The 26,466-nt window shown below is 40.8% G+C and overlaps 1 protein-coding gene across 1 annotated transcript; it reads right to left on the bottom strand.

The window, feature by feature from the left end:
- Positions 1-1,672: 1,672 nt before the first annotated feature.
- Positions 1,673-25,035, bottom strand: lpar1 (lysophosphatidic acid receptor 1). The gene is made up of 3 exons (XM_089020847.1): positions 24,744-25,035; positions 12,120-12,874; positions 1,673-6,885 (listed from the first exon to the last, which is right to left on the bottom strand). The coding sequence occupies exons 2-3, from the start codon at positions 12,856-12,858 to the stop codon at positions 6,569-6,571; spliced, it is 1,056 nt and encodes a 351-aa protein (XP_088876973.1). The 5' UTR covers positions 12,859-12,874; positions 24,744-25,035; the 3' UTR covers positions 1,673-6,568.
- Positions 25,036-26,466: the final 1,431 nt, after the last annotated feature.

Genomic DNA, 26,466 nt, shown 5'->3' with positions numbered 1-26,466 from the left:
CCACAATAACAGTCATTATTTTTTACTTCAGATTTGAAAACTAGTTATTCATTAGTTGGTTGTACATTGTATATGCAACATGTGGAGGAGATTAAACATTATAATGGCTTCCCAGAATTCATAACCGAGTGAAAACCGTTAACTACAATATGGCCCGCGGCAAAAAATGACTTTGACACCCCTGATTTATGGCCACAATTTTACAAATGCCAAGTGTGTAGTTCAGTGAACAGAAAGCAAGATGTGAACATATTTGATCATAAAAGTGCTTCTTAACTGCATAACTTTGCATACTTGGATTTTGGATTATTCATATTCATTGATTGACGGTTGTAATGAAGCGATTTTGAGACTTGGTCAAAGGAGAAGCTGCAAAGCGCCTCAGACAAATGAAGCCCGTTCATCATTTCAATCATGTCTACGGGAAATTAATGACACAACAGATCACGTCACACAACCTCCTACAGTACTTTTGAACAGGATATACACCCTTGTGCAAATTAATTGCACCACCCTGTGATCTTGACTGTTTGCTGGTTTAAAATCATTCTAAAGCTTGTGAAAAGTTCAGAACAATATTTGCCACGATAGGGGTGGAGTCTGTCTGATATACCAACCACATTCCCTAATTAATTGTCTGCCAGGCCTCTGATTGGATAATTAATGGTTTACCATGTCCTAATCCCCTATCGTTCGGGTATAAAAAGAAGGATTTTTTTTGTTTTATAAAGAATCAGTTCTTCAACGAGATGGATACAACATCGCGTTTGCACATTTATTTGCACATAAGGATATTATTGTGATGGATAGGCCTGTCAATTCACCGGACATGCACCCAATTGAGAATTTATGGTCAATAATCAATATTTGTCTACATGAGAAAGATCGCACAACAAAAAAATCCCTAATTCGTGCGATAATTAAGAGCTGGTACATGGACCCTTCCCTCATAAACAACGGTCTAAATCTGGTCGTTTCCATGCCAAAACGCATCGCTGAGGTGATAAAAGAAACAAAGGAGGACACACTTCTTACTAAAATGTACATTTGAATCAATTGAGTTGGCAAAAAATGTAAACAATCAATTTTATGCCAAAATAACATGGTGGTGCAATTCATTTGCACAAGGGTGTAGCAGTTAAGATGTACATGACGAAAGCACAATCCCTTTGGTGATTCAATTTGAATAAAAAAAAAATATATACTGTATACTGTATATATATATATATATATATATATATATATATATATATATATATATATATATATATATATATATATATATATATATATATATATATATATATATATATATACAGTAAAGTCTCGTTATATCGATATTCAAGGGAGTCCGAAAAATATCGATATAACCGGGACTATCGATATATCCGACCCTGTTTGCATGTAATTTTCTCCGTACGTGCATAGAAATAGTATCGATATAACCGGGACTATCGATATATCCGATATCGATATAACGAGACTTTACTGTATATATATATATATATACAAGTACGGTCCCGTCTCGTTATATCGATATTTTTCGGACTCCCTTGAATATCGATATAACGAGACTTTACTGTAAAATATGCAAATATATATATATATATATATATATTTATATTGAATATATATATATATATATATATATATATATATATATATATATATATATATATATATACACAAGTACGGTAAAGTCTCGTTATATCGATATCGGTTATATCGATAGTACTGCTTATTACGATACTATTTCTATGAACCCAAGGAGAAAATTTACATGCCGCAGGATCGGATATATCGATATTTTTTCCGACTCCCGAGAATATCGATATAACGAGACTTTACTGTATGTGAAAATGCAATTGAGCTTGAAACCATGAAAAGTTTCCAATTTAACCTGAGCATATGGTGGCTAACTCCATTCGGGGGATAGCGGTTATGACATCAGACAGATTATCATGGTATCGGAGTACAGGGTACATGAAAGGGTTCAGTGATGTGTGTAGTGGTACACTTGTGTTCAGGCTACTCGGTGACAGTCTGGAAGTGGATGTAAATGTTTGTTTATCTTGACAAGAGCCCTTGTAACTGGCTGGAGTAACTGCCAGTTCAGAGTTCATAAAATGAAATGTTGAGTATGATTTCATCATCGATATTATTTTGTGTGTTTTTCTATTCTTGTTTTTACAGTGTACAGACACCCAGACGATGATCGAAAAAAACAACTAAAAAATTATGCTGGTATTTTTTTACTAATTATCTTATAAAAAGCAAAAAATAAAAAATAATCAAAGTGGATTTGATCGATTGTGCCATCTGCATTCGATTTTTTAACCCGATCAAAAGTTTTATGAAAAAGAAAATTACGTGGTCGTCTGGATAACTTTTGAAAATATTTTGTTGTTGTTGTCGGTGACCTTTAGAAATTCTGGCATAACACTGAATCACAAGCATGACCGTCATTTCAATTGATAAAATTACCGTATTTCCAAGTGTATAAAGCACACCCAAAATTCTTGATTTTCTTCAAAAGATGACCCTGCGCCTTATATGTGAAGTCATATTGAGGCACAACAGGTCTCACAACTAGCTTTCTATCAGAGTTACTTAACTATCTATTAGGTAGCTAGCTAGCTTTCTATCTGAGTTACTTCCGGGTTGAGTGAAGGCCTAGCTAGCAATCTGTTAGCTATCTATTACCTAGCTAGCTTTGAATCAGAGTTACTTCTGGGTTGAGTGAAAGCCTAGCTAGCTATCTGTTAGCTATCTATTAGCTAGCTAGCTTTCTATCAGAGTTACTTCTGGGTTGAGTTAAGGCCCAGCTAGCTATCTGTTATCTATCTATTAGCTAGCTAGCTAGCTTTCTATCTGAGTTACTTCCGGTTTGAGTGAAGGCCTAGCTAGCTATCTGTTAGCTATCTATTAGCTAGCTAGCTTCCTATCCGAGTTACTTCCAGATTGAGTGAATGCTGGCACGCGTGGCAGCCGCTGCTCACCCACAGAAAAACTTATCCTGTGACTGTAAAGTGACCTTGAGAGTTTTGAAAGGCGCAGAGAAATGAAATGGATTATTATTATTATTATTATTACTGTCGGCAGCCATCGAATCCACCAGCCACCGAATAAACCCACTCCCCCCCTTTGGAGAAGTAGTGGGTAACTGTAGACTCTACTGTAGCGCCTTATGTGGTGTGCCTTATATTTGGAAAACTTTGCTATAATTAAATATTATAGTATCTGGAAAACTTTTTTCATTTGTTGAAGGTGCGCCTTATGGTCCGGTGCGCCTTATATATGGACAAAGTTTGAGAATACACAATTCATTAGGGATCAGCCTTATACACCGGAAAATACAGTAACACATCCATCCAATTTCTACTTGACTTTGACAACGCTGGTGTGTAACATTAAATCTCGTGTGTAACATTAAATCTCGGGTCAAAAGGAGAACCCTGCTCAGCCGCTCTTGTTTTTCTCAAAGCCAGACTGTGATCTCATAAGAATGACCTTTTCCCCAAATAAAGGGCTTTCATTAAAATGGAAATCAAACATAGGGGATTGGGGGTTGTAGGGACATGCGCTCTGGTGTATCTCAGATACTGTGGATTTCCAAACTTAAAGGACAACCGACACCATTTTTTGTTTCCTAACTGAAATCAGAAAAACGTTTTATAGCATCTAAAATACCCTAAACACGCAGGCTGATATTTTTAGTCAAACGCAAAACACCAATAAAAATGACTTAATGTGTCCCAAAACTGCCACAAATGAGCTCGAACACTGGGGTCCCGTCCCCTTGTTCGTGACTTTAGGTCACAAACTGCCTTGCTCCAGAATCAAAACAATGGCTTCAGAGAGTTCAGATTCGGAGAAGATGCTTTCTTGTTACTCATCCAGTTATGAATATGATTCAAATAGTTCTGAAGAGGACAGCATAAATGTTTGCAATCGATTAAGAAGTCCTTCCGTATCAATTCGAGCAAGCGATGAAACTGGTGAAGATCTGGACGATGTAGCACCCAGAAAATGCACAAGATGGCGCACAAGGTGCGTTTCGGCCAGTGGATGAAGCCGCTTATAAGAGCCGTAAAGCCGCCCCGTGATTGGTTAAAATCCGTGGTAAAAGACAGAGGGGTGGGCTTTACGCACACACACAATGGAGACCAACCACAATTCGAACAAGCACACAAACATCAGATGTTGAGACGAGAGCAAAAGCTCCGACAGTGTTAAAGAGTAAAAAAAAAATGACACGGTGGAAAGTGAATGTTTGTCCGATGGTGATTGCTCTCTTTCACCAGGTGAGCTCATAGTTAGCATGCAGTGTGACTAAATGATTAAACGCATCAAACTCCCGCGATCCAAGCGCCGAATCTCAAACTCTGGTTACATTCCTCGTTCGCCTCCGCTAGTGCTCGACTGCTCTGGTCCGTTGGTAATGGGATTTGTGTAAATATACACCTTCTTTATGCGTATTACCGCAATTGGCTGCAACACAGAATGATTTACCATAGCGTTATTTATGTACTTTTCCTTCTAATTTCAATCAAAACAGTGTTTTCAGATGAAAAAAAGTACCCAAAATGCATTGTGTCACTTTCTCGGTCAGGGGCGTACCAAATGTGATGTCACTTCCGGCATCGTCATCAACTCGAAAACAAGACTTCATGAATTTTCAGCATGAGTCTTAAAACGTAAAATATAGCTATATGCGGTGGAATCTTTGTAAAATGCGCTCAGTAGAAGTCATTTGAAGTGATTTTACAAATTATGGACGCAACTTGTCCGGGGTGTCGGTTGTCCTTTAAGACCTTCACAGAATCCACTCCACGGTTCTCTTTTTGAGGCCGAGTCACTAAATTCATCTCGCCGATGTGACGTCACAACACTTTTACGGCTTGTGCACAAATGTCACCTCGGGCCTCTTTTCATTCAACAAAAAAATAAAAATAAAACACCGAGACGCACACGCATCACATATCAGGCGCTCGGCTATCACAAAACGAAGAAGATAACCTTGAAAATTATGTTGGGTCCAACACATCGGATCTTAGCTAGTGTGCGGTAAACTGCTCGCTTTCTTTGGTCACATCCGAGAACAAGTCATATTTAATTCCGTAGAACGTAAATAAACAATTCCCAAATTTGATTTGAGTTTTGGTTGCGTAAGATTAGCGATGAATCTTTTCACACGGTAGGTCAGGTCAGGTTAGTTCTAAGGAGTCTGGTTCCAATTTAAAGGTGAGTCATCGAATCGATGAAGTCATCTTCAATGTTATTGTTTCGCTGCGTTTTAGCTCCGATGATGTCATGGAACCCTTTTTGGTCCCGATGGACAAAATGATCGTCACGAGTCCTTCTCGGTGACAGACCTTTCTTACATGTGTAATATCATTTCAGAATCTGAATCATCGAGGAGGGGGTTTCTTCAGCCGTCATCTGTGCTTCTTTTGGGGGTGTCGGTCGTTTCGCTCCTAATACGAAGAGCTTCGTCAGCGAACTAAAGTTAGGCTGGTGAGGGGCGTCCTTCAGGAAGGTGCGGATGAAGGCTGAAGAGACCTATTCCTCGATGCATTCCTTCATGTAAGTGGCTATTAGCTCTGTAGCTATTAGCTAGCTAGATAGCTAGCTTTATTTCTATTTGAGTTGTGAGTTTTGAAAGGCGCTTAGAAATAAAATGGATTATTTTCTTTGTTTATTTATGATTAGTGGTGTTTATGTATGTATTTATTTTTACTTCCAATTGTATATTTAAGGAAAAGAAGAAGCTATCTAGCTGGCTGGCAGGATGGATAGCTAGATAGCAAATAGCTAGCTGGCTAGCTGGCTATTCGCTATATATTAGCTAGCTGGCGAGCTAGCTGGCTGGCTATTAGCTATCTATTTAGTATATATTAGCTAGCTAGCTTTCTATCTGAGTTAGTTCCGGGTTGAGTGAACGCTAGCGCATGTGGCTGCCGCTGCTCACCAACAGAAAAAATTATCCCGTGACTGTAAAGTGACCTTGAGAGTTTTGAAAGGCGCTGATAAATGAAATGTATTATTATCATATTATTATTATCTGTCGCTTGATTAGCTAGCAGGCTACTTAGCGGTTCGCTGAGACTAATGGATGTAACAAAGGGATGGATGTGAATTGACTGATGGTAACGTGGTGGCGAGTGTAAGCGAATAAGACTGTGTCCATTCCGAGGTCAACAATAAACAAGGAAGTCAATCAAAACAATCAGTTCAGCCTCTGCGCGTTTGTGCTTGGTAAGCTAACTTGGAAAATAACGTTGTAGTAAACTGAATATGTTATACTGGCATTCTGGTAATTTCACAGACGCGATCGTTTGTGTTAGCGTTGCAAATAGCAACACATTTGACACAAATAGAAAATACAAACAGCAATTCAGAGCCATCCATGGAGGATGCGTGATGGTCTGTCATCCTTCAGAATTAGTGCTCATCCTGTCAGGTGCCATTCAAGCGTTCATTTCGCTTCCGACAATCCCTGGACACGCGATCGTGTCTTCCCATCATGTTTGGACCTCTTCTCTCTCAACACAGAGTTCAGTCATCTTTACACCACCGAATGTTCATTGTTGTGATGGTGATGTATGCCGCCGCTGAGCACCGTGTGGTTGATGGACGACGCCGATCGGTCAGACCCCTCCGCTGCAGTCCCGTTGACGTTCTCTTGTCGCTGGCAGCATAGGATCTGCCGGAAAGTGGCACTCATCTCCTTGTCGCGGTACGAGTAGATGATGGGGTTCATGGCCGAGTTAAACTCGGCCAGAAGTAGGAAGAATTTTTCATAGGTGAGGACGTTGCAGCTGGCGCAAAAGACGTCAAGGAGAAGGATGACAAGACCTGGGGTCCAGCAGATGATGAATGCCCCTGAGGAGACAAGATAGAGATGAGTTTAATAATAATAATAATAATAATAATAATAATAATAATAATAATAATAATAATAATAATAATAATAATAATAATAATAATAATACATTTCATTTCTAAGCGCCTTTCAAACTCTCAAGGTCACTTTACAGTCACAGGATGAAGTTTTTCTGTGGGTGAGCAGCGGCAGCCACACACGCCAGCGTTCACTCAACCCGTAAGTCAATAGACAGAAAGCTAGCCAGCTAGTATATAGCAATAGCTGAATCACAGACTAACACTATAATATAATAACATATAATAATAATATATATATATATATATATATATATATATATATATATATATATATATATATATATATATATATATATATATATATATATATATATATATATATATATATATATATATATATATACAGTAAAGTCTCGTTATATCGATATTCAAGAGAGTCCGAAAAAATATCGATATAACCGGGACTATCGATATATCCGACCCTGTTTGCATGTAATTTTCTCCGTGCGTGCATAGAAATAGTATCGATATAACCGGGACTATCGATATATCCGATAGCGATATAACGAGACTTTACTATATATAATAATAATAATATAATAATATAATAACAGACTTTTTTTGTTCTTTTGACTTCAAGACGGCGCCGCGAGAGTGGCTGCCTTTCCAGCAGCTCATGTATTTTGTTTTTCTACTTTCATTCCTTTCATCACTTTGCTGCTGTGAAATGTAAATTTCTCCACTGTGAGACTAATAAAGGCATATCCAATAATAATGTGAATTCTATTTTGTCTATGAATTCTTATGAAATACAGGTAACATCCAAACGGTCATAAGTCGAAATTGTGAGCTGAGCTTGAAATGGGGGCGGCCGTACAAAATACAATCCAAGACACAAATATTGATTTATACAGCGCTTTAACAACATCTGAAGCTGTAACAAAGCGTTAGCATGGATTAAAGGCCAATGCTGCCCCCTCTTGCTGCCCCCTCTGGTGCCATCACACAGTCGATGCTGGCTGGCTGGCCAAAATTGTCGTACACGTTGCCGGCCTGCTAGCGTGTTGCGGTGCCAGGCGTAGAATAAAAAAATATAAAATAGGATCTGGAGGTCATGGTCGTAAGTACAGGTGGTCGTAAGTCGGATGTTACCTGTAATTCCAAATTGTCTTTCAGCTACCTTTCATTGCTTTTCCCCTGTTTTGTTGTACAGGAACGCTTGTAAAATTCCTCTAAGACTGGACATGACTCCACAAACAACTACGGATAATGTTCTTCAGAAGGACAATGGCGAAAATTGGCCATTGCGCCTGCCTCATGAATCCAACTCAACGCTCCAAAGGCTTTTTTGGTGGATGGAAGGAAGGGAGACCAAAGTTAACCCACTTGCTTTGGTAGTGTGATAGAATGTCAAGTATAGCGGAAAGAAAGTGGAAAAGCAGAGCAGGCCGTCTGTGGAGAAATGTAAATAAACACACCTCCTCGGCAATGACTGGAAAATCTTGAAATGTCTGGAAAACTGTTTTGAAACTGTCCAGGTCTTGTTTACCTTTGCGATGACAACAGATTGGGAAAGGGGTTGTTGAATTTTGGTGCATTTAGCAAATTAATGGCTTAGATCCAAAACGGATCACTGGGATTGATGAGTCGAAGATGTGGAAACATTTGAATGTTTTTTTTTGTATCACAAGCTGAGGTTGCATAATCTATTACTTTTTTCTGACCAGTACTAACCACGGCTTTCCTCCAACGATTTTTTTCCCTGATTGACTTAATTGCTAATTTTCTCGAAGGTATAATTTGTCATGTCATATGCAGCGCATCTTGTGTCGAATGAGGCACCTCATGACGTTGTTGTAGGATGCCAACTATAGGCGTTTTTACCCCCAAAAAATGACCATTATAGGAAGGTGTTTTTAGCGCGAAAAAAATCGACCATGTATAGTAAGGCGTTTTTAACTTAAAAAAAGACCATGTATAATTTTTAGTTGAAAAAAACGACCATCTATACTAAGGCGTTTTTAGCCCGAAAAAAAAAAAAGACCATCTATATAGTAAGCCGTTGTTAGGCCCAAAAAACGACCATGTATAGTAGGGCGTTTTTAGCAAAAAAAAAAAAAAAAAACACAGATAGTAAGCCGTTTTTAGACAAAAAAAACCCCACCATGCATAGTAAGGCGTTTTTAGCCCAAAAAAAAGACCATCTATAGTAAGGCGTTTGTACCCCCAATAAACCGACCCTTGTATAATAAGTTTTTTTTTAGCCCAAAAAGACCATGTATAGTAAGGCGACTTTAGCCAAAAAAACCCCACCATGTATACGTAAGTAAGGTGTTTTTAGCCCGAAAAAAAGACCATGTAAAAATGTGGGAGGGAGATAATCTTAGGGGAAACCGGTAATGGTCCATTTTAAAGGAGATTACAGAGCGTTTTGAAAATTAGCACTTGGGAATGCTTCCAAGTCTAAACACAAACTATAAGGACACTATTGTGCCTGATTAGAAAAAGCCACAATGTGAAGAGAAATCCTTTGCAACAGAAGATTCGGCCAACTAGTGACAAGGTTGCATGTGCTATATACCAAAGAATTTTCCACTCGGATAGTAGGTGGCACAGTTTGGCTTTTCCCCCCATTTAAGATTGGTTTTGCATTCGTTAAGAACGTGGACACACTTCAAAAGATCTCCAAGAGTCATGCCACTTGTGTTCATACACTTGTGCAATCTACTCAATGTGGATGCCACAGATGGTCACATCATGCAACACCTGACGCACACTCCACACACATGGTTGAAGATTTTGTTGTTGACTCAGAAACAAGAAACGAGAATGGAATCATCTGTTCTGCTGTCTTTCCAACTTTTTCTCCTCACCTTTGTAGTTGCAATAAGACCAGCACTTGAATGCACTTAGAGCAAGGATGTCCTATTTGAGTGTAAGGAAAAGGTTTCTTCAGCCGTCATCTGTACTTCTTTGAAGGTGTCGGACGTTTCGCTCCTCATCCGAAGAGCTTCATCAGCGAACTACAGTTGTGCTGGTAAGTCTAGCCCTATATACAGGTAACATCCGACTTATGATCAGCTCGATTTACAACTACTCGTACTTACGACCACAACCTCCAAACCCTATTTTTAAGATTTTAATTATACACCTGGCACCGAAACGCGCTAGCAGGCCGGCAACGTGTATGACAATTTTGGCCAGCCAGCCAGCATCTCACTCTCGCACAGTAATCGACCGTGTGATGGCACCAGAGGGGGGGAGTGTGCGAATCATTTAGCCTCCGAGTCTCTATTCAACATTTTGAATGGGTTTCGACTTACGACCATTTTGACTTACGACCGTTTGGTCGGAACGGAACTCGGTCGTAAGTCGGATGTTCCCTGTATATCCCTAATGGACAGAAGGACCCGACCTCTGCTCTGAGAGTTGCCTGCTCTAAGGTTGGGGGAGCAGTAGACCACTCCCTGAAGCCAATCTGATTACTTCTAATGTTCTACCCCTGGCGCTGATTGCCTCATTTGCTCTGGTAACACCTCAGTCACATGAACAAGCCGACGTGGTAACCAACGAAATCTGAAGTGTGTCTGTTCGACCTGTCCGGTATGACTGAGAACCTACACAAACATACGCCATTTACAGTTTAAGACAATGTGAATTTGGCTAATTTTATACACAGTTGTCTCGAATAAAATGTTTTCTTTGCAAAATGTTGTAAAAAATCAGTTCTCGTGCCTTCATTTTGTATCCATGTATCAGTTTATCTGGATAAAGGATCCATCCATCTGTCTGTGGTTAAACTAATCAAGTGGTTTTGTGTTCCCACCACCGGAACAATATTACAGCTGCATTAGAGCTGATGTGAAAGAAGCAGATCCGTTGTCCCACAGTTCCATATAAAGCCCCCCCCCAAAAAAAAAAAAGTGGTGAAAGAGAAAAGCGACGCTTTCTCTACGCTTATAGATTTATTTAAGTGCCCAAATCAACTTTGACCTCATACGTTCCCGTTCTTTCATTGCTTCAGAGAAAGAAACCCGTCATGGTTTGCTTTACAGCATCCCAAAAGGAATAAGCGTGGAGGTTGGCGGGGAAAACAGCCATCATCTGGCAAACAGATGGAAGAAGCATGACAAGACATCTCAGCGGGGTAGACTGTCAAGCATTTCTAGACCTTTCTTGGCCAAAAAAACAAACACCTGCAAAACCCTGAGCTCACTTCTGAAGACTGAGAGACTTTGGAACATTGTAGTTCCACTTCGGCTAGGCTATCATGAAGTCAACCAAAGGGTCAAATGGATTAGATTAAATGTTTTGTAACAAAGGGAAAAATCCTTGGAATGAAGAGCATTCACGTCATAGCTGACAAATGTTTGGTGGGTCAATTGGATTGGATATTGGATATGCCTTTATTAGTCTCACAGTGGAGAAATTTACATTTCACAGCAGCAAAGTGATGAAAGGAATGAAAGTAGAAAAATAAAATACATGAGCTGCTGGAAAGGCAGCCACTCTCGCGGCGCCGTCTTGAAGTCAAAATAACATTCTGTATTCTGTCAATTTTCTTTCGATGTTTATTGAAAGTTGAATATTCATTGGGTATTTTGGTGAATAGCCAAGACAAATCTGAGCATATGGATAGTTTGACTTCTTATTGATGGTAAACCAAAAATTTTACATCTCTCACAACTTGTTTAGAGAACAAAGAATCCTCTGGTATGTTTTGTCATGTGTCAACAAGCGCTTTGTCCACAATTCACACAAATTCGGGTTTTCACTTCAGCTTGATGGGTTTGCGTGAGAGCTCTCGAGGCAAGAATAACTGGAAGACTTAGTTTCTAAATAAACAATTGCACAATCGGAAGATTCCGGAACCCCTGCAAAGCGGTAAAGATATCTCTCTGGAATGCCGTGACATAAAACTGCCAGACTTCACACTCTGCTCAGCTGGAAGACAAACTAGGCCTCGTCATAGTCTTGGGCAATTTCAAAAGCCAAAGCCTGAAAATGCAGCCGTAAATAACAGAGATTGAATATAGGGCCTGTTTTATATACCCAAATGTTATCATATGTTTTGGTGGATTGATAATGTCAAGGTTAAAAATCGCATTCAGTACATTCCGTAACTAGCAAACACATTGCTTAACAGCTCCCGAGAGGAAACCGTAGCAAAAAAAATACTGACACCCCACAACGATCAGAAAGAGGATGCTTACCCAACACAATCGCCACGGTTTTCAGTAGTGACATCATTGTGTCTTTGTTCCGTCGGGGTCCGGAGCTGTGACGTGACATCCTCATGGTCCTTTGGCGTACGTAGACAAAGATATGGGCGTACAATGTCACCATGACAACAAAGGTCACCAGATTAAAGACAGCCCAAAAGACCAGGTAGGAATTGCTATAAAGTGGCGCCATGTTGGAGCAGGATTTGATGCTGCAGATACAATTCCAGCCCACGCTCGGAATGGCTCCCATGACGATGGACATGGTCCAGATGATGACGATGACAACCACCACGCGCCGGTTGCTCATGCGCGTGTGCAGCTGCATTCGGAAGACTGTGATGTGGCGCTCAATGGCAATCGCAAGGAGGTTTGCCACAGAGGCTGTCAGGCTAGTGTCAATCAAGCCTTGCCGGAGAAGCCACGTCGAAACAGTCAAACGCCTCGTGTTTGGTCCCGTGTTGAACATCAAGTAGAAGTAGGCCAGTCCAGCGAAGAAGTCTGCAGCTGCCAAGTTGGCCATCAAGTAGTAGATGGGGAAATGGAATCGCCGGTTGACGTAGATGGCGATCATCACCAGTAGGTTGGCCAACATGATGAAGATACAGACCGTGATGCCCAGGCCCATCACCAACCGACTGACCGTGTTCCAGTCGGTCGCGAGGTATTTGCCGCTGCGGTTGTAGAAGAAGGCGATTGTCTCATTGTAGTAGCACTGTTCCTCATCCATCGTGGTTTTGCAGTTTCTGAAAAGTAGAAGATACCTTAACATTGTGGCACTGACCATGTCGAGTAAGGTGTTTTTAACGCCTGAGAGGTTCAGTACCCTCTAACAAGGTTAAAAACCACTGGTCTACAGTTGATACTACTTTAAGAGTTTCACCTTTTGACTTTTGAGATCTTGTCATCTCCAGAAAATCCAGATTTTAACACTGAATGCAGCATTTCTGTTTTTTGGATCAGTTTGGGATTGTCCAGGATTGGAGTCATGGAATGAAATCCGACAGAGCGACAACGTAGACAAAGAATTGCTCGGAGGGAAACTTCAAGGGGGCACACAGAAGTGAGATTTCTGAAACAAGGACAGCTAATACTCATTCATAATCTTGCTTACTATTCTAACAATTTGGTTTAACCCCTTCTCACATTCCACAAGAAACTGTATCAGTCCAACTACCGTATACATTTGTAAATTGCAACTTAGTTTAGTGTAGGGTACAGTCATGTACTGATTTGGTTCAAGAACAAGCGACAAAACCTCGTATTGCCGACAAAGTAGGAGGTTACAGAAGCAGCATGGCTTGTTTACGAGCTATGTAGTCTACATTTGAATAAACGCAAGTGTGATATGAGACGGAACTCCACTTTTTACTCCATCTGGTACAGTTTAATGAGCCTTCCTGTTTGGAAAAAAAACTCTGAAACTATGAAAGTAAAGAAAGGAACAGCAGCAGGACGGTGAGTGAACCCACACACGGAACATACAAACACAAACACCAGAGGAAGATATTTTGCACATAGGCGTGCACGTATGGGTGCATATGGAATAAAACAAAGCCATACGGATTCCCAAAGGGCTCCAATTTTATGAACGGCGTAAACATCGCGTGGCGGATCTAAGGACTGCGCTGCTGTGGGGTGAACACAGCTGGCTTCAATCATGGCCAATCAAAGCAGCTCCATACCTGCGACATGAATGGAGACCACTTTCTACTCTAGACCACTCCAGATCACACTCACAACAGCCCCCACACCCCACCAACAGTACGACCGTAGTAAGGATAAGCAGATTAGAAAATGGAGGGTTGGAGGGTATAATGTTCTTATAGTTTTTTTTTTTTGTGGGGGGGGTCCTCCCTCTTTTAAACTCCACTCATCTGTAAACAAACTAGACAGCCCCTCCCCTCCTCGAACACAATTTTGTAAATACTGTACTCATTAAAAGGCAGACTAATGAGGCCATGTTGAAAAACATGGACGGACCCCATACAGTACAGTACAGTTTGTCGCATATTCAAAGAAGGTCCTTAAATGTTTCTACCTGCAATCTGCATATTTTTAATGGGTATATCAACTCCATAACATAATTCCTAAATGTATTTCCTTGCCCACAAGGCACAATAATGTTCAATTGTAGCTCTATTCGGAATAATTCATGCCAAAGACAAAGATTACTGACCGATATACTGGCTGGGAATGTTGGCAGCAAACCATATCCCAAGATTTCCTCGGCCAAAACGGGTGCGTGTTAGGCATGGCAGTCCACCAATAATAATGGAGGATTTCTCATCAATTAAATAAACTTTATCCATGCTTTTTTATGTGCCTAATTTGCCAGTTAGGCAAAAACGAGGGAGCTCTGTTTGGGAGTCTGTATGGGATCGATGTGAAATTGTATTTTATTCACTCAGCAAAAACCACAATGCCTGTTGGAACAGATTTTTTTTCCTGAACATGAACAAATTGCGACAATAGGGGCTATCTATATGACACATCCCATGATGTTATGTAACAAAATAATGTGCCGTAAATTCCGGACTATAAGCCAGTACTTTTTTCCCAAACTTTCAACCCTACGGCTATTTAAGTGATGGGGCCAATGTATGTAATTTTTGTAACGCCCGCCAGTGGCGCTTGAGTAGAGGTAAGGTAAGATTAAGACTGGTGGAATATATGAGTCAAGGAAGACTGCATTCTCGTCTTGTGCATAAATTAAATTAGTGTGAACATACCCTCATCATGGAAAATACAAAAATAAAGGCATATGATGCAGATTTCAAACTAAAAGCAATCAAGCTGTCCGATAAAGAAGGAAACAGAGCTGCTACACGTAAACATAAACGAATCGATGGTGAGACACTGGAAACTGCAGCGGGAAGTACTGGAGCAAGGTAAAAAGACGAAAAAAGCTGTCAGAGGTAATAAGAGCCTCAGCGCAGAGCGTCGATGCGTACGTGGAACTGTTGCGGCTTGGAATTGAAGAGGATTTATGTGGGACAGGAGATGTGAGACAATCTCTTTTCGTCAATGGATGGTACAGCTGCGTGTCTGTTTTCAACATTTAGCTTGTACTCCAGTGATTTTCAACACATCAACACTTCCGAGTGTGCCGTGAGAAACTATCCTCTTATATTATGTCCTGTGTCCGTGCTGAAAAGACTGGGAGGGTAATTTAATATTCGTCCGTATGGCAACACGTCACTGATTGCCTCCTTCCTGCGAGATGGTTCGTGGTGTGCCGCAAAAAAATTCTAATGTAAAAAAAACGTGCCCTGGTTCAAAAAAGGTTAAAAACACTGTTGTAGGCGATGTGCACATTCCACCATGATGTCCCTGATCCACTGGTGGAAAGACGCTTTGATCCTCTCCTCTTTCATCTAGAACTGCTTCATATAACAAAGAGGGTACAGAAAGTGCTTATGATTGAACGACTCTCTGTGTTTTTGTGTTGTAATATTGTCTTTGTGTTGTCATATTATTTGTTATTTATTTTTTTGTTCTTTTGACTTCAAGACGGTGCCGCGAGAGTGGCTGCCTTTCCAGCAGCTTGTGCATTTTGTTTTTTTTACTTTCATTCCTTTCATCACCTTGCTGCTGTGAAATAAATGTCTCCACTGTGAGACTAATGAAGGCAAATCCAATCAAATCCAATCAAAAAGCAGGTGGCCCAAACTGGAAAACCTTCTAGAAGACTGGGTGAAGACACAGAGAGCAGATGGCCGAGGTGTTTCGACTGTGCAGACCAGACGGAAAGCAAAAACAACCGAAAAGAAAATTCTGAATTGACAGCGAGAGAGAGGCTGAGGGAGTTTGTGACGATGTCTATACTACACTTTCATTCCGACACTGAGGACGATGACTTTGATGGCTTCAGTTCAAAGGAGGAAGATGAAGACGGCTTAGGGCATTTTTTTACCATTTTTTTATGTTCTTTTACCAGACCTGTTATTCTGTGTTGCTACTGTGTTGCTACCGTCATGTTGCTACGGTTTTACTGCCGCGTCACAGGCATTAAAACTCTGTCTGTGTACCGTCTTTCTTTGTAAATATGTTTACATGTTTTAATGTGGGCACGTGCGGCTTATATACAGGTGCGGCTTGTGTATGTACAAAATTGGTTTTCCTCTAAAAATTTGAGGCTCTAAAAATGTGAGGCTTATAATCAGGTGCGCTCTATAGTCTGGAAATTACGGTAAGTTAATATTGAAAACACATTGAAAATGCTGTTTTTCTTGGGAACTACTATAATAGGCCTACAGTTAAATACAAACAATGCTACAGATTGATCAGAAACTGTGAAAAAAAGTCTTGAACATGATAGTAAAGCCATCTTGATCGATATTCCTGATACTTTATGGAACCGTACATGAATATCCGAACTTCCTGTCGTCTGCCTTAAAACGGCGCCTTGGCTTGGCCATCAAAAGTGTTGAAAGGAGAGACTGATTGACATCAGTAGCCTTCACGCCTGACGGATGCATAACGAAGCAGATTTTTACGACGTCGACCGCCGCAGATGAAAGACCTGAGGCCAGTTGTCAGTGCAAGAGGGAGTGGCAGTGACATCTGAGCGCACTTTTCACTTTTTGATTCAGACTTGACAGACGGTGCTATTGTGTGTTTGAAGGCAACACTTGCGGGGTGGCTCCAAAAACAGATGGGATCACTGGGAACTGAATGTTCAAGTGTTTTCGCGTGAGTCAACCGGAGAAGAACGTGAAGGAAAAAAGCACATGTGAGTCTGACCCCAAAGAGTTAAAGACAAGAGTACAAACTGCTCACTGTGCCCAAGTGTGTGTCGACACACTCGTTGCATGCTTGTTAGTAATGTGTGATAAGGTCCTGCGTGGCCAAGGACGGAGTAAAATGTGTCTGTAGGAGGGTTAGAGGGGAGGGAGGGGGCCACCAAGAAAATGCATGAGGTCACTTTCTAAGCATGCGCGTCCAAAATCTGAAATTGTGGATGTTGAAAGTCAAACGTGGTAGTTTGTATGGTTCCAAATGGGACTCAAATCGTTTCTGTATCTCACAAGAGTCCGAAACCTTCACTTTTGTACAGATGACGGCTGAAGAAACCTTCTCATCAAGAGTCCAGAGTTCAAAAGGCCACGCCGGACAACGTCACACGAGACCTGTGCATTTCTCACAAGACCTTAGGTTCCTTTTTTTTTTTTTTTGTTTTGATGGACACCAGACACAAAGAAGGAAGAACGTGATCATGACCAGAGAACAAGAAATTGGTGGTTTAGGAAAGTACCTAAACAGATTCCAGAAAACAGATTCAAGACGATTCAAAGACCGAATCTAATCTCATGATCAAGGGTTTGAAACTCAATTAGGGGATCAACCCTAGCAGTTTTCCTTAACAGGGACATTTGCAACTTTGTGACCTGGCACAGATGTTACACTCCAGGCATTTTTAAATGTGTTGGTCCATAAAAATGGGGTACTTTAAATCAAGCTTCATTTCTATCTATCTATCTATCTTCCAAACAGACCCTCCAAGCCCCCCAACATGCCACCATGTACTCTTTATACCATTAACCTCACCATGACGCACCGCATGTCGATCAACCTTGTACTTAACTTTCTCCTTGTTTCCTCCTTCTCCCCCTCCATGGCTCACGACTCTTCCATCCTACACCCCCCACCCACTGGGCCCTACACACAATGAGCACATTGTTCACCCACTACCCCACTCGAGAAAGCCAAGAAACGGGGACGTCTAACAACCCCCGAGTACACACAACACTGACACACACATACAGTAAGTACGTACGTCCATACAAGCTTTTCATTCTCCGACTCCGTCCCGAACCGAGAAGGCGTAAACCACACACATACACCCTCACACTCGCACATAGACTCTGCTGATTAACAGCGGAGCTTTGCACAAGGGATGGATTGAGAGTCGGAGGTGAGTCATTAAGCGAATGCCTGCGAGTGTGACGGGAATCACAGCGAGTCGTCGTATGATGACCTCAAACTACCAGAGACATGCGGGTTCTTCATCGGCTCCTGTGAGAAACGTAGCTACACGTGGTCGAGAGAGTATTGTCATGATGCCATGTGAAGCTAGAAAACCAACAGCAGATTTTTAGGACAATGGATTTTCCGTCATTGCAACACGTGTTAGAGTCACGGTCGTTAGCCAAAAAAGTGTTTTAGAATGAATGACTCTGTGTCTTTGTGTTGTCATGTTATGTATTATTTATTTATTTTTTTGTTCTTTTGACTTCAAGACAGTGCTGCGAGAGTGGCTGCCTTTCCAGCAGCTCATGTTTTTTGTTTTTCTACTTTCATTCCTTTCATAATTTTGCTGCTGTGAAATGTAACTTTCTCCACGGCGAGACTAATAAAGGCAAATCCAATCCAATCCAAAAAGTATGAGGGCAGGCTACGCTAGGGTGGGACCAATAATGGCCTTGCTTTCTTCATCCACACAACTGCCTGAGCGAGTCGAAGCAAACAGCAGCTGTAAACATAAAAGAGGAGATAGCCAAACGTCAAAAGGAACGACAAGATATACGGGGTCTCCTGAAGAAAGTTAGGAAAGGAACTGTAAAAATGCACGGGTCTGCTTTACATGAAGACGTCAAGGAACAATCACAACAGGAAACTTGTCAAGTTATTTTGTGAAACCTTTGCTTCTGGTTGGTCCAGAGCCACTAGTGGTGTCGTCTAATCTCTCAATGGTCACACATATAATTCTATACACCCTTTAATTTAGCTTCACTTTTGATTTTTCTTTCAAAGATGAGATGTTGGAAAAGCCGATAGTGACATCTGCAATCTGGTGGTTTGGAGAAACCAATGACCAAGCCTTTCATTTTGTATTCTGTGATTAACCTGCTAACATACTGTAAGTTTTCAGGCCGAGTTACTATTAACAATCGCTGTGACATAACAGAAAGGTATAAAAATATAAATCCAAGCTTTTGTTGAAGACATTTGGACCATAACTTGCGTGTTCAGCAAATTTTGTGTGGACTGGACTTCACATCCTCTTTTAAAGTCACTTGTTGGGACAAGATGTTTTCATTCAGACCTACCAGTTTTAAAGTGCTCAAGAGGATTCCTTCTGATCTCCTCTGGATTGATTCCACAGGGCTTTAAAATAACAAGAAAATGTTAAATCGTTCTCAATATACTGCCGGTACATTTTCAGTGTGCCACTCTCCCATGTCGGGAAAGTGCACGTAAAGAACCAACATCAACAACCCTGCCATTGTTGCCCCCTTGACAACACAATGTGATGGTTTCGAGCCCATGAAAGAATCACATGAAGGGTGAGACGCTGGGGGGGGGCATTTTTCATTGTTTGCAAAAATTCCCCTGATAATACAACACAAAGCTGGCGTGCAAAAGTAAGCAAACATGGCTTCATTCAATTTCATATAAATTTAAACACAACAATGATTTTTTCAAATTGAACTACTTTTGGGCCGACGTGGCCGAAACGTTGAGATTAGGGGTCGGCAACCTTTTACACTCAGTGAACCATTTCGGTCATATAAGGCTTTTTCTACTTGCCTGACGATCTCACGCTTGTAAAGTGATGCTTATAAAATTTTTCATATATTCTCCATCGGTGAATGTCATCTCTGAAATGTCACAAAATGTATTTTCCCGTGCCACGCAGAGCCGCAACTTAACCATCAAACAGCCACATGAGGCTCCGGAGCTGCAGGTTGCCGACCCTTGTTCAAGATAATATGCCATGAGACTCCATTTTGGAGTCATTTCACAATGTCCATCATTGAAATCCTAACAAGCAAAGAATAATATGCCAATATCAGTTCAGTACAACACCGCCATCGAAACCGGACTTTGCAAGGGGGGGTGCTCAAATTCCAATTCAGACAACATTGAAAGAAATTCAAATACAGTAAAGTCTCGTTATATCGATATTCAAGGGAGTCCGAAAAAATACCGATATAACCGGGACTATCGATATATCCGACCCTGTTTGCATGTAATTTTCTCCGTGCGTGCATAGAAATAGTATCGATATAACCGGGACTATCGATATATCCGATATCGATATAACGAGACTTTACTGTAATAATAATAATAATAATAATAATAATAATAATAATAATAATAATAATAATACATTTTATTTTAAGCGCCTTCCAAAGCTCTCAAGACCACTTTACAGTCACAGACAAGCATAGATACAATAATAAATAAAATACAATTATAACTAGAATACAATAAATGAAATACAATTATAAATAGAAACAAGATAGAGCTACACAGAAAATGCAATTTTAAATATGTGGGTTTTGAGATGGGATTTGAAGGTAGAATCGATGTTACGAATGTTGGGAGGAAGTGAGTTCCACAGTTTGGGGGCAGAGCAGCTGAAAGCTCTGTCCCCCATGATGCTGAGACGGGCAGCGGGGTCACACGGCCAGGAAACATTCCTCAAATCATGTCTGCAATTCCACCAGACGAGTTTCCAAATACTCCACACAAGCATTCCAATTGCGAAGCAAAAATAAGTGAAAGCAAGACGCTGTGCAGAACCCAGATGAAATATGGAGGTTGTCATTGTACTAAAAAAGAAAAACCTCCCAGTAGAAAGATAGAATCGCGAGTGTCCTCCCCTGATACAGAATTGCCAGTTAGACTAACAAATGGCCGAAGCAATCTGCATTGTTTCCATTTTAAATGGCCGCATTGTGACGACTCAGCATTTCTCGCCATTTTAACAAGATTAACTCCAGTGTATTAGCAGTGTCTGAAACAATGTCTGCCCGGACGCCCGGGGCGTGCAACTTTTACGTCGGTCGTACAACTTACAAAATGTCTCCGCCCGGGTGGTCGACAACTTCTTCAAGAAAAAACCCGAAATGTTTTATTTTTAAAGCAAACGTTTGCTTTATCAAACGTTTGAAAGAAGATTTCAAAATCGGAATAAAGTATTCCGATTTCAAAATCTTCATTTGGTTTGGAAATTTTCTGAATTTCGGTTCATTTGGCAATTTGCATATTCGGCATGGACTTTCCCGAGCGTTATATAAGGTCGTGCATTTGCATATCATTTTCCAAAGTAGACGCACGGTACATTTAAAGCATTGTGGAAAGAGGAGTTCACGTGGGTGGTAGCAGATGACACAAAACGCAAACATTGCATTGTGCAACATGAAGAACAGTGTATGGAAAAACGACAACTAGAGCAAAATCATCAGCAAGGGATATTTACGATAAATTCAGCAAGGGAGCATTTGTGGTAGATACATCTTTAATTAAAAAAAAAAAAAAATTTTTTTTTTTTTGCAATTAGTCATCTTATTGTGTTTCAATTTGTAAAAAATGGGGCAGGCAACTTTACGGCGTGTCCGGTAAGTTTTTTTCATGAGTTTCAGACACTGGTATTAGTCAGCTTTGACGCCTTTGGGACTAACTTTACAAAATGATCTGCGAATAGAGGACAAAGCGGGGTCTTCTTGTGAGGAACTGCTCATGGAATGTTCCTGGCTTGCCAGTCCAATGAGCTCATCTCAGCCTGTCTGTCAGTCAACGTGGGTTTTTCGTGTCGAAGTTCAGACGGGGGGCAAGCAAGCGCATCACAAAGTGCTTCGCTAAAACGGTTAAGGGGGTTCGTCGCATCTCTTCAACAAGCGCAAGTATAGGATTTGTTTTTTTTTTTCTTTTAGCACTTTACATCAAGTGATTCTCAAGCGCTTTCGCCGGTCCACTAAAGGGACAGAGGTTGAAGCCACTAGAGTGCTTTCTTGGTCTGCTTCCAATCACTATTTGCTGAACCAGGGGTTCATTGTAGTTGAGGTTTCTTATAGACATTATTTGGGGAGTCCATTACAATGTTTCACCTCCTCCATATATGAAATATAGAACGCACAACAAATTAATCCACTGACTGGGTTTTTATCATTGTCATTCGAATTTGAGAACCTACAGAATGTTGACTTTTTGGACTACATAACCATTCAATGCAGAATAAAAAACTTTAGACCACAGGAGTCAAAGTCAAGGTCCGGTGGCCAAATCTGGCCCGCCACATCATTTTATTCGTCCCGCAAAAGCAATTCGAACTCGAAATTCCAAACCAAAATTTCAAATTACTGAGGGCTGCCTACTCAGGCGAGATGGATTGGATGTACCTTTATTCGTCTCGCAGTGGAGAAATTGACATTTCACAGAAGTAAAGTTATGAAAGGAAGAGGAAAGGAAAGAAAGAAGTAGAAAAACAAAATACAGGAGCTGCTGGAAAGGCAGCCACTTGAAGTCAAGAGAACACAAAAAAAACTACATAACAAATCATATGACAACACAAAGACACTGAGAGTCATTCATTCTTCAGCCCTTGCTGTACTTGACCTGCCTGATTTACTTTGGGGGCTGAATAAAATGATGTGGCGGGCCACATTTGGCCCTCGGGCCTTGACTTAGACACCTGTGTGCTAAACAGTAACTTTTTTCAGGAACACCATAGCATCATGTGACACACATGCACATGTTTTATATTACGCACTAGTTTTTTTTACCCATTTGAAGTATCCACCCAGATAACTCTGATTGACCCGCTAAGAAATTGTGGAATACAGCATAATTGAAGGCTACCAGTAATTTTGTTGGGAAAATAGGATTGCTGCCATTTTGTACCCCAAAAAAATATGGCGTGGTCAATCCTTTTGAACACCGACTTTAAACTAAAAGTAAAAATAAAGGTGCTCGATTTTGTTGTCAAGTTGTGTAACAGAAAAGGGCCAAGATGCAAGTTGTGTACGACCTGCCTGAATGTCAAAAGAAATCTGCGCTTTGAGATGAAGAATGGGTGGAATGTGAGGAGGAGGAGGAGGTGGAGGAGGAGGCTTGGAATAATCACAACACAGATGTTTCAAGGACCCACTTTTTCGCTCGACGGATGTCGGAGCTCATGTCAGGGAAACATAAAACAGTCCTCTCGACAAGAAACAATCAGTCTTTGCGAGGGCCTTTTGTTTGACCGTCAGGGTCGCAAGTCACACACACCAAATGCTCCCATCACTTTTGCTTTTCCTTTGAACAGATCACTCTTGAATTTGGAGTGGAAATAACATCAGGGCGACTTCTCGTTTCCAAGGAAACCAACAACAAACCTCCCATTGTAGTTTGAGCGCCAGTCTCTTCCATTTGTGCTGATATCGTGCGTATCCACTCGGGCTGTCGTGATAACAGCAGCACGCTGAATTGCATCAAATCGCTGACGGTATGCAGGAAATATTTGGAACAAAGTCAAATTAGTGCAAAGGTCACATTTCTGTTATCTGTTTTCACAGTTTAAGCAGAAAAAAAGGATGATGGTGACCTTTGGGTAATTAAATAGACTGAATCATCCGCATGGTCTTTTCATTTGGTGCAATAACAATTCAGAATGGGGGGGCAAACAGGCCGCGGACAGAAAATCATTGTTGACATTATAAGTGAAAGGAAGGTTGGTGAGCCAAAGTGTAAAATGCTTTTCACACTCTGCCATCAAAGACCCCCAGTGGGTTGTGATCATAAATACTAAGTAAACATCGCCTTGACACACACACGTACACACACTCAGAAACACAGAATTTTACCCCGTTTTGACATGCCTATGCAAACGTGTGTTAGCTTAAAGCTAAAATCCTGCTTTAAATTGCTGGGGATTGTTTACGGAAATCAGCATTTAAATAGTTACACACAGAAAAAATATATATTTTTGTCTTGCAAAGGGTCTGCTTGATTGATGCTAAAGAGTGGGTTTAAAGAAATAATATAAGTATTTATTTATTTATTTAGTATTATCGTTATTATGATCATTATTTCTTTGTGTGTGTATTTATGTATGTGTGTACGCATGTATGTGTGAATGTGTGTATGTATGTGTGTATACGTGTATGTATGTGCATATATGTGTATGCATGTGTGTATATGTGTATGTATGTGTGTATGTTTGTATGTATGTGTGTATATATGTGTGTGTGTGTGTGTGTGTGCGTGTGCGTGTGCGTGTGTGTGTGTGCGTGCGTGTGCATGTGTGTGTGTATGCGTGTGTATGTGTGTGTATGTATGCGTGTGTGTTTATGTGTGTGTGTATGCATGTGTGTGTATGTATGCGCATGCAAGTGCATGCATGCGTGCGTGCGTGCTTATGTAGGTAGGTAGGTCGGTCGGTCGGATAGGTCGGCCGGTAGGTCGGTGTGTGTGCGTGTGCGTGTGTGTGTATTTATTTATTTATTTGTGTATTTATTTGTGTATTTAATTGTTTATTTTTCTTGGGGGGTGGTTAAATTTACAACACAGGACAAAATGCCCTTTTGAGTGATTTCGACCAGTTATCTGATTTGACGGTGAAGATCCCAACGTCGGCGGCAATCTAAACGCTCTCGCTGCTTGTGCCCCTTTCCTTTTTTATCAAAGCCCCAGGAAACACAGAGGCATCTGTTGATGCCATTATCAAACAAATTATTGCCAGAAACCATTTTTTTTCTCAAGCACGTCTACGTGGCAGATTATGTAAAAATAACCATGTGTGTAAACAGAGGCACTGACATTCAGGAAAAAAAATACTTTTTTTTCCCTTGTTTTGTCAATTTAGTGAATGTATAATGACTCGAAGAAGAATGGTATACTTACAATGTATGTTCCCAGAGAGAGCAGTCGAAAGATGGTTTCGTGATCTTCCCGAGTGACCCAAAACGTTTGAGTGGGGAAATCCTGAAATTCCTCGCGCAAACCCTTCACACTCGGGCTGCACTCCTGTCAAAGAGGCGAGGTGTCAAAATCCAACATGAAGCCAGGAAGTCGCATTGTATGTCCAAATGAATACGCAACACTCGTTTTTGTTTTGTTTTTCTCCTCCGCGGAAAGTTGCAGTTTTCCTTCCCACATGAAGTCGCTAGATGCTCTCCTCCTGGTGCCTGGCGCTTCGCTCTCACTGAGTCTCTCTCTCTTCCCCCCCCCCCCCCCCCTCTCTCTCACATTCTCCCTCCTCCATGCATGCACTTCGCCAGGAAGGCACCTTGACGTCTGCACATAACGTCACGGAAAAGCGCACGCGGACCCATTGGGGAAAATGATGGCGAGGGGGGTCCAAAGTGTACATTTTCAAGTTAATTTTAAAATGATTTTGTTTGGTTTAAAATGAGGGGAAAAATAAGAAAAAACAATGTAACTAAATATTCCACAGGTCATATATCCGGCGCGTGTGGCTGCCGCAGCTCACCAGCAGAAAAAAATATCCTGTGACTGTAAAATGTCCTTGAGAGTTTTGAAAGGCGCTTATAAATGAAATGTATTATTATCATTATTATATTATAAGAATGGTTCCAAATGTTTCATGATGCTTTTTTATGCAAATTTATTCAGGATTTGAAAATATAACATACAGCGCCACTCTTGAATTTGTTCGGGTTTCACGCATTTAATGTTTATGTAGTCCAGAAACTCAATATTCTGTAGGTTCTAGAATTCGAGTGACAATAACAAAAACCCTGGCACTGAAGTGGACATGTTTTAGCAGCATGTCTAGCAGTCAATGGGTTAATTTAAAGCTTGGATAACTCCAGACACATAATTTAGGAATTAACTCTTTTTTTCTAATGAAAGAAGAGAGTTTAAGGTTTTTTAGCTTGAATTGAATGTTTATATCATCCTAAAACTCAATATTCTGTGGGTCCTGGAATTCGAGTGACAATGACAAAAACCCTGGCAGTGGAGTGGACACCTTTTTGCTGGCAGTGAATGAGTTTATAGTTCCATAATTTGTAATCTATGGCAGCAAAATTAAGAGGGGTGGGGGAGGTGGGGTCAAAAGATAAAACAAAGTACAGCTAACATCCGACTTACGACCACCTGTACTTAGGACCATGACCTCCAGACACTATTTAAAAAAAAAATTATTCGACGCCTGGTACCGCAACATGCACGTAATTTTGGCCAGCCAGCCACCATCTCACTCACGCACAGCAATCCACCGTGTGATGGCACCAGAGAGGGGGAGTTTGCAAGGCATTTAGCCTCCGAGTCTCTATTCAACATTTTGAATGGATTTCGACTTACGACCATTTCGACTTACGACCGTGGATGGAACGGAACTTGTTTTTTTATTTAATGAACAATACACTTGAATGAGCTATTGGGAGGGAGGGGTGTAAAAGTGCCCAGCAGTTGCGAGTTGTTCTCACCCCCAGCGCTTAATTGGAAACACATTTTTTTTCCCCGTAACGGCATGAGAGAAGCAGGAAGGGCGTGAGGTGGTCTCGAGTGAAGTAGAAATAAAGAAAACGACCCAAAAGAGAGACGATATTCTTTACCGATTGACCTTTTATATTTGATCTTCAAAATATTTCCTCCCGTC

This window comes from Hippocampus bargibanti, linkage group LG18, assembly GCF_051943395.1.
Source record: "Hippocampus bargibanti isolate YZ-2025 linkage group LG18, ASM5194339v1, whole genome shotgun sequence".
NCBI classification, from domain to species: domain Eukaryota; kingdom Metazoa; phylum Chordata; class Actinopteri; order Syngnathiformes; family Syngnathidae; genus Hippocampus; species Hippocampus bargibanti.
This window is presented reverse-complemented; position numbering and strand designations above follow the sequence as displayed.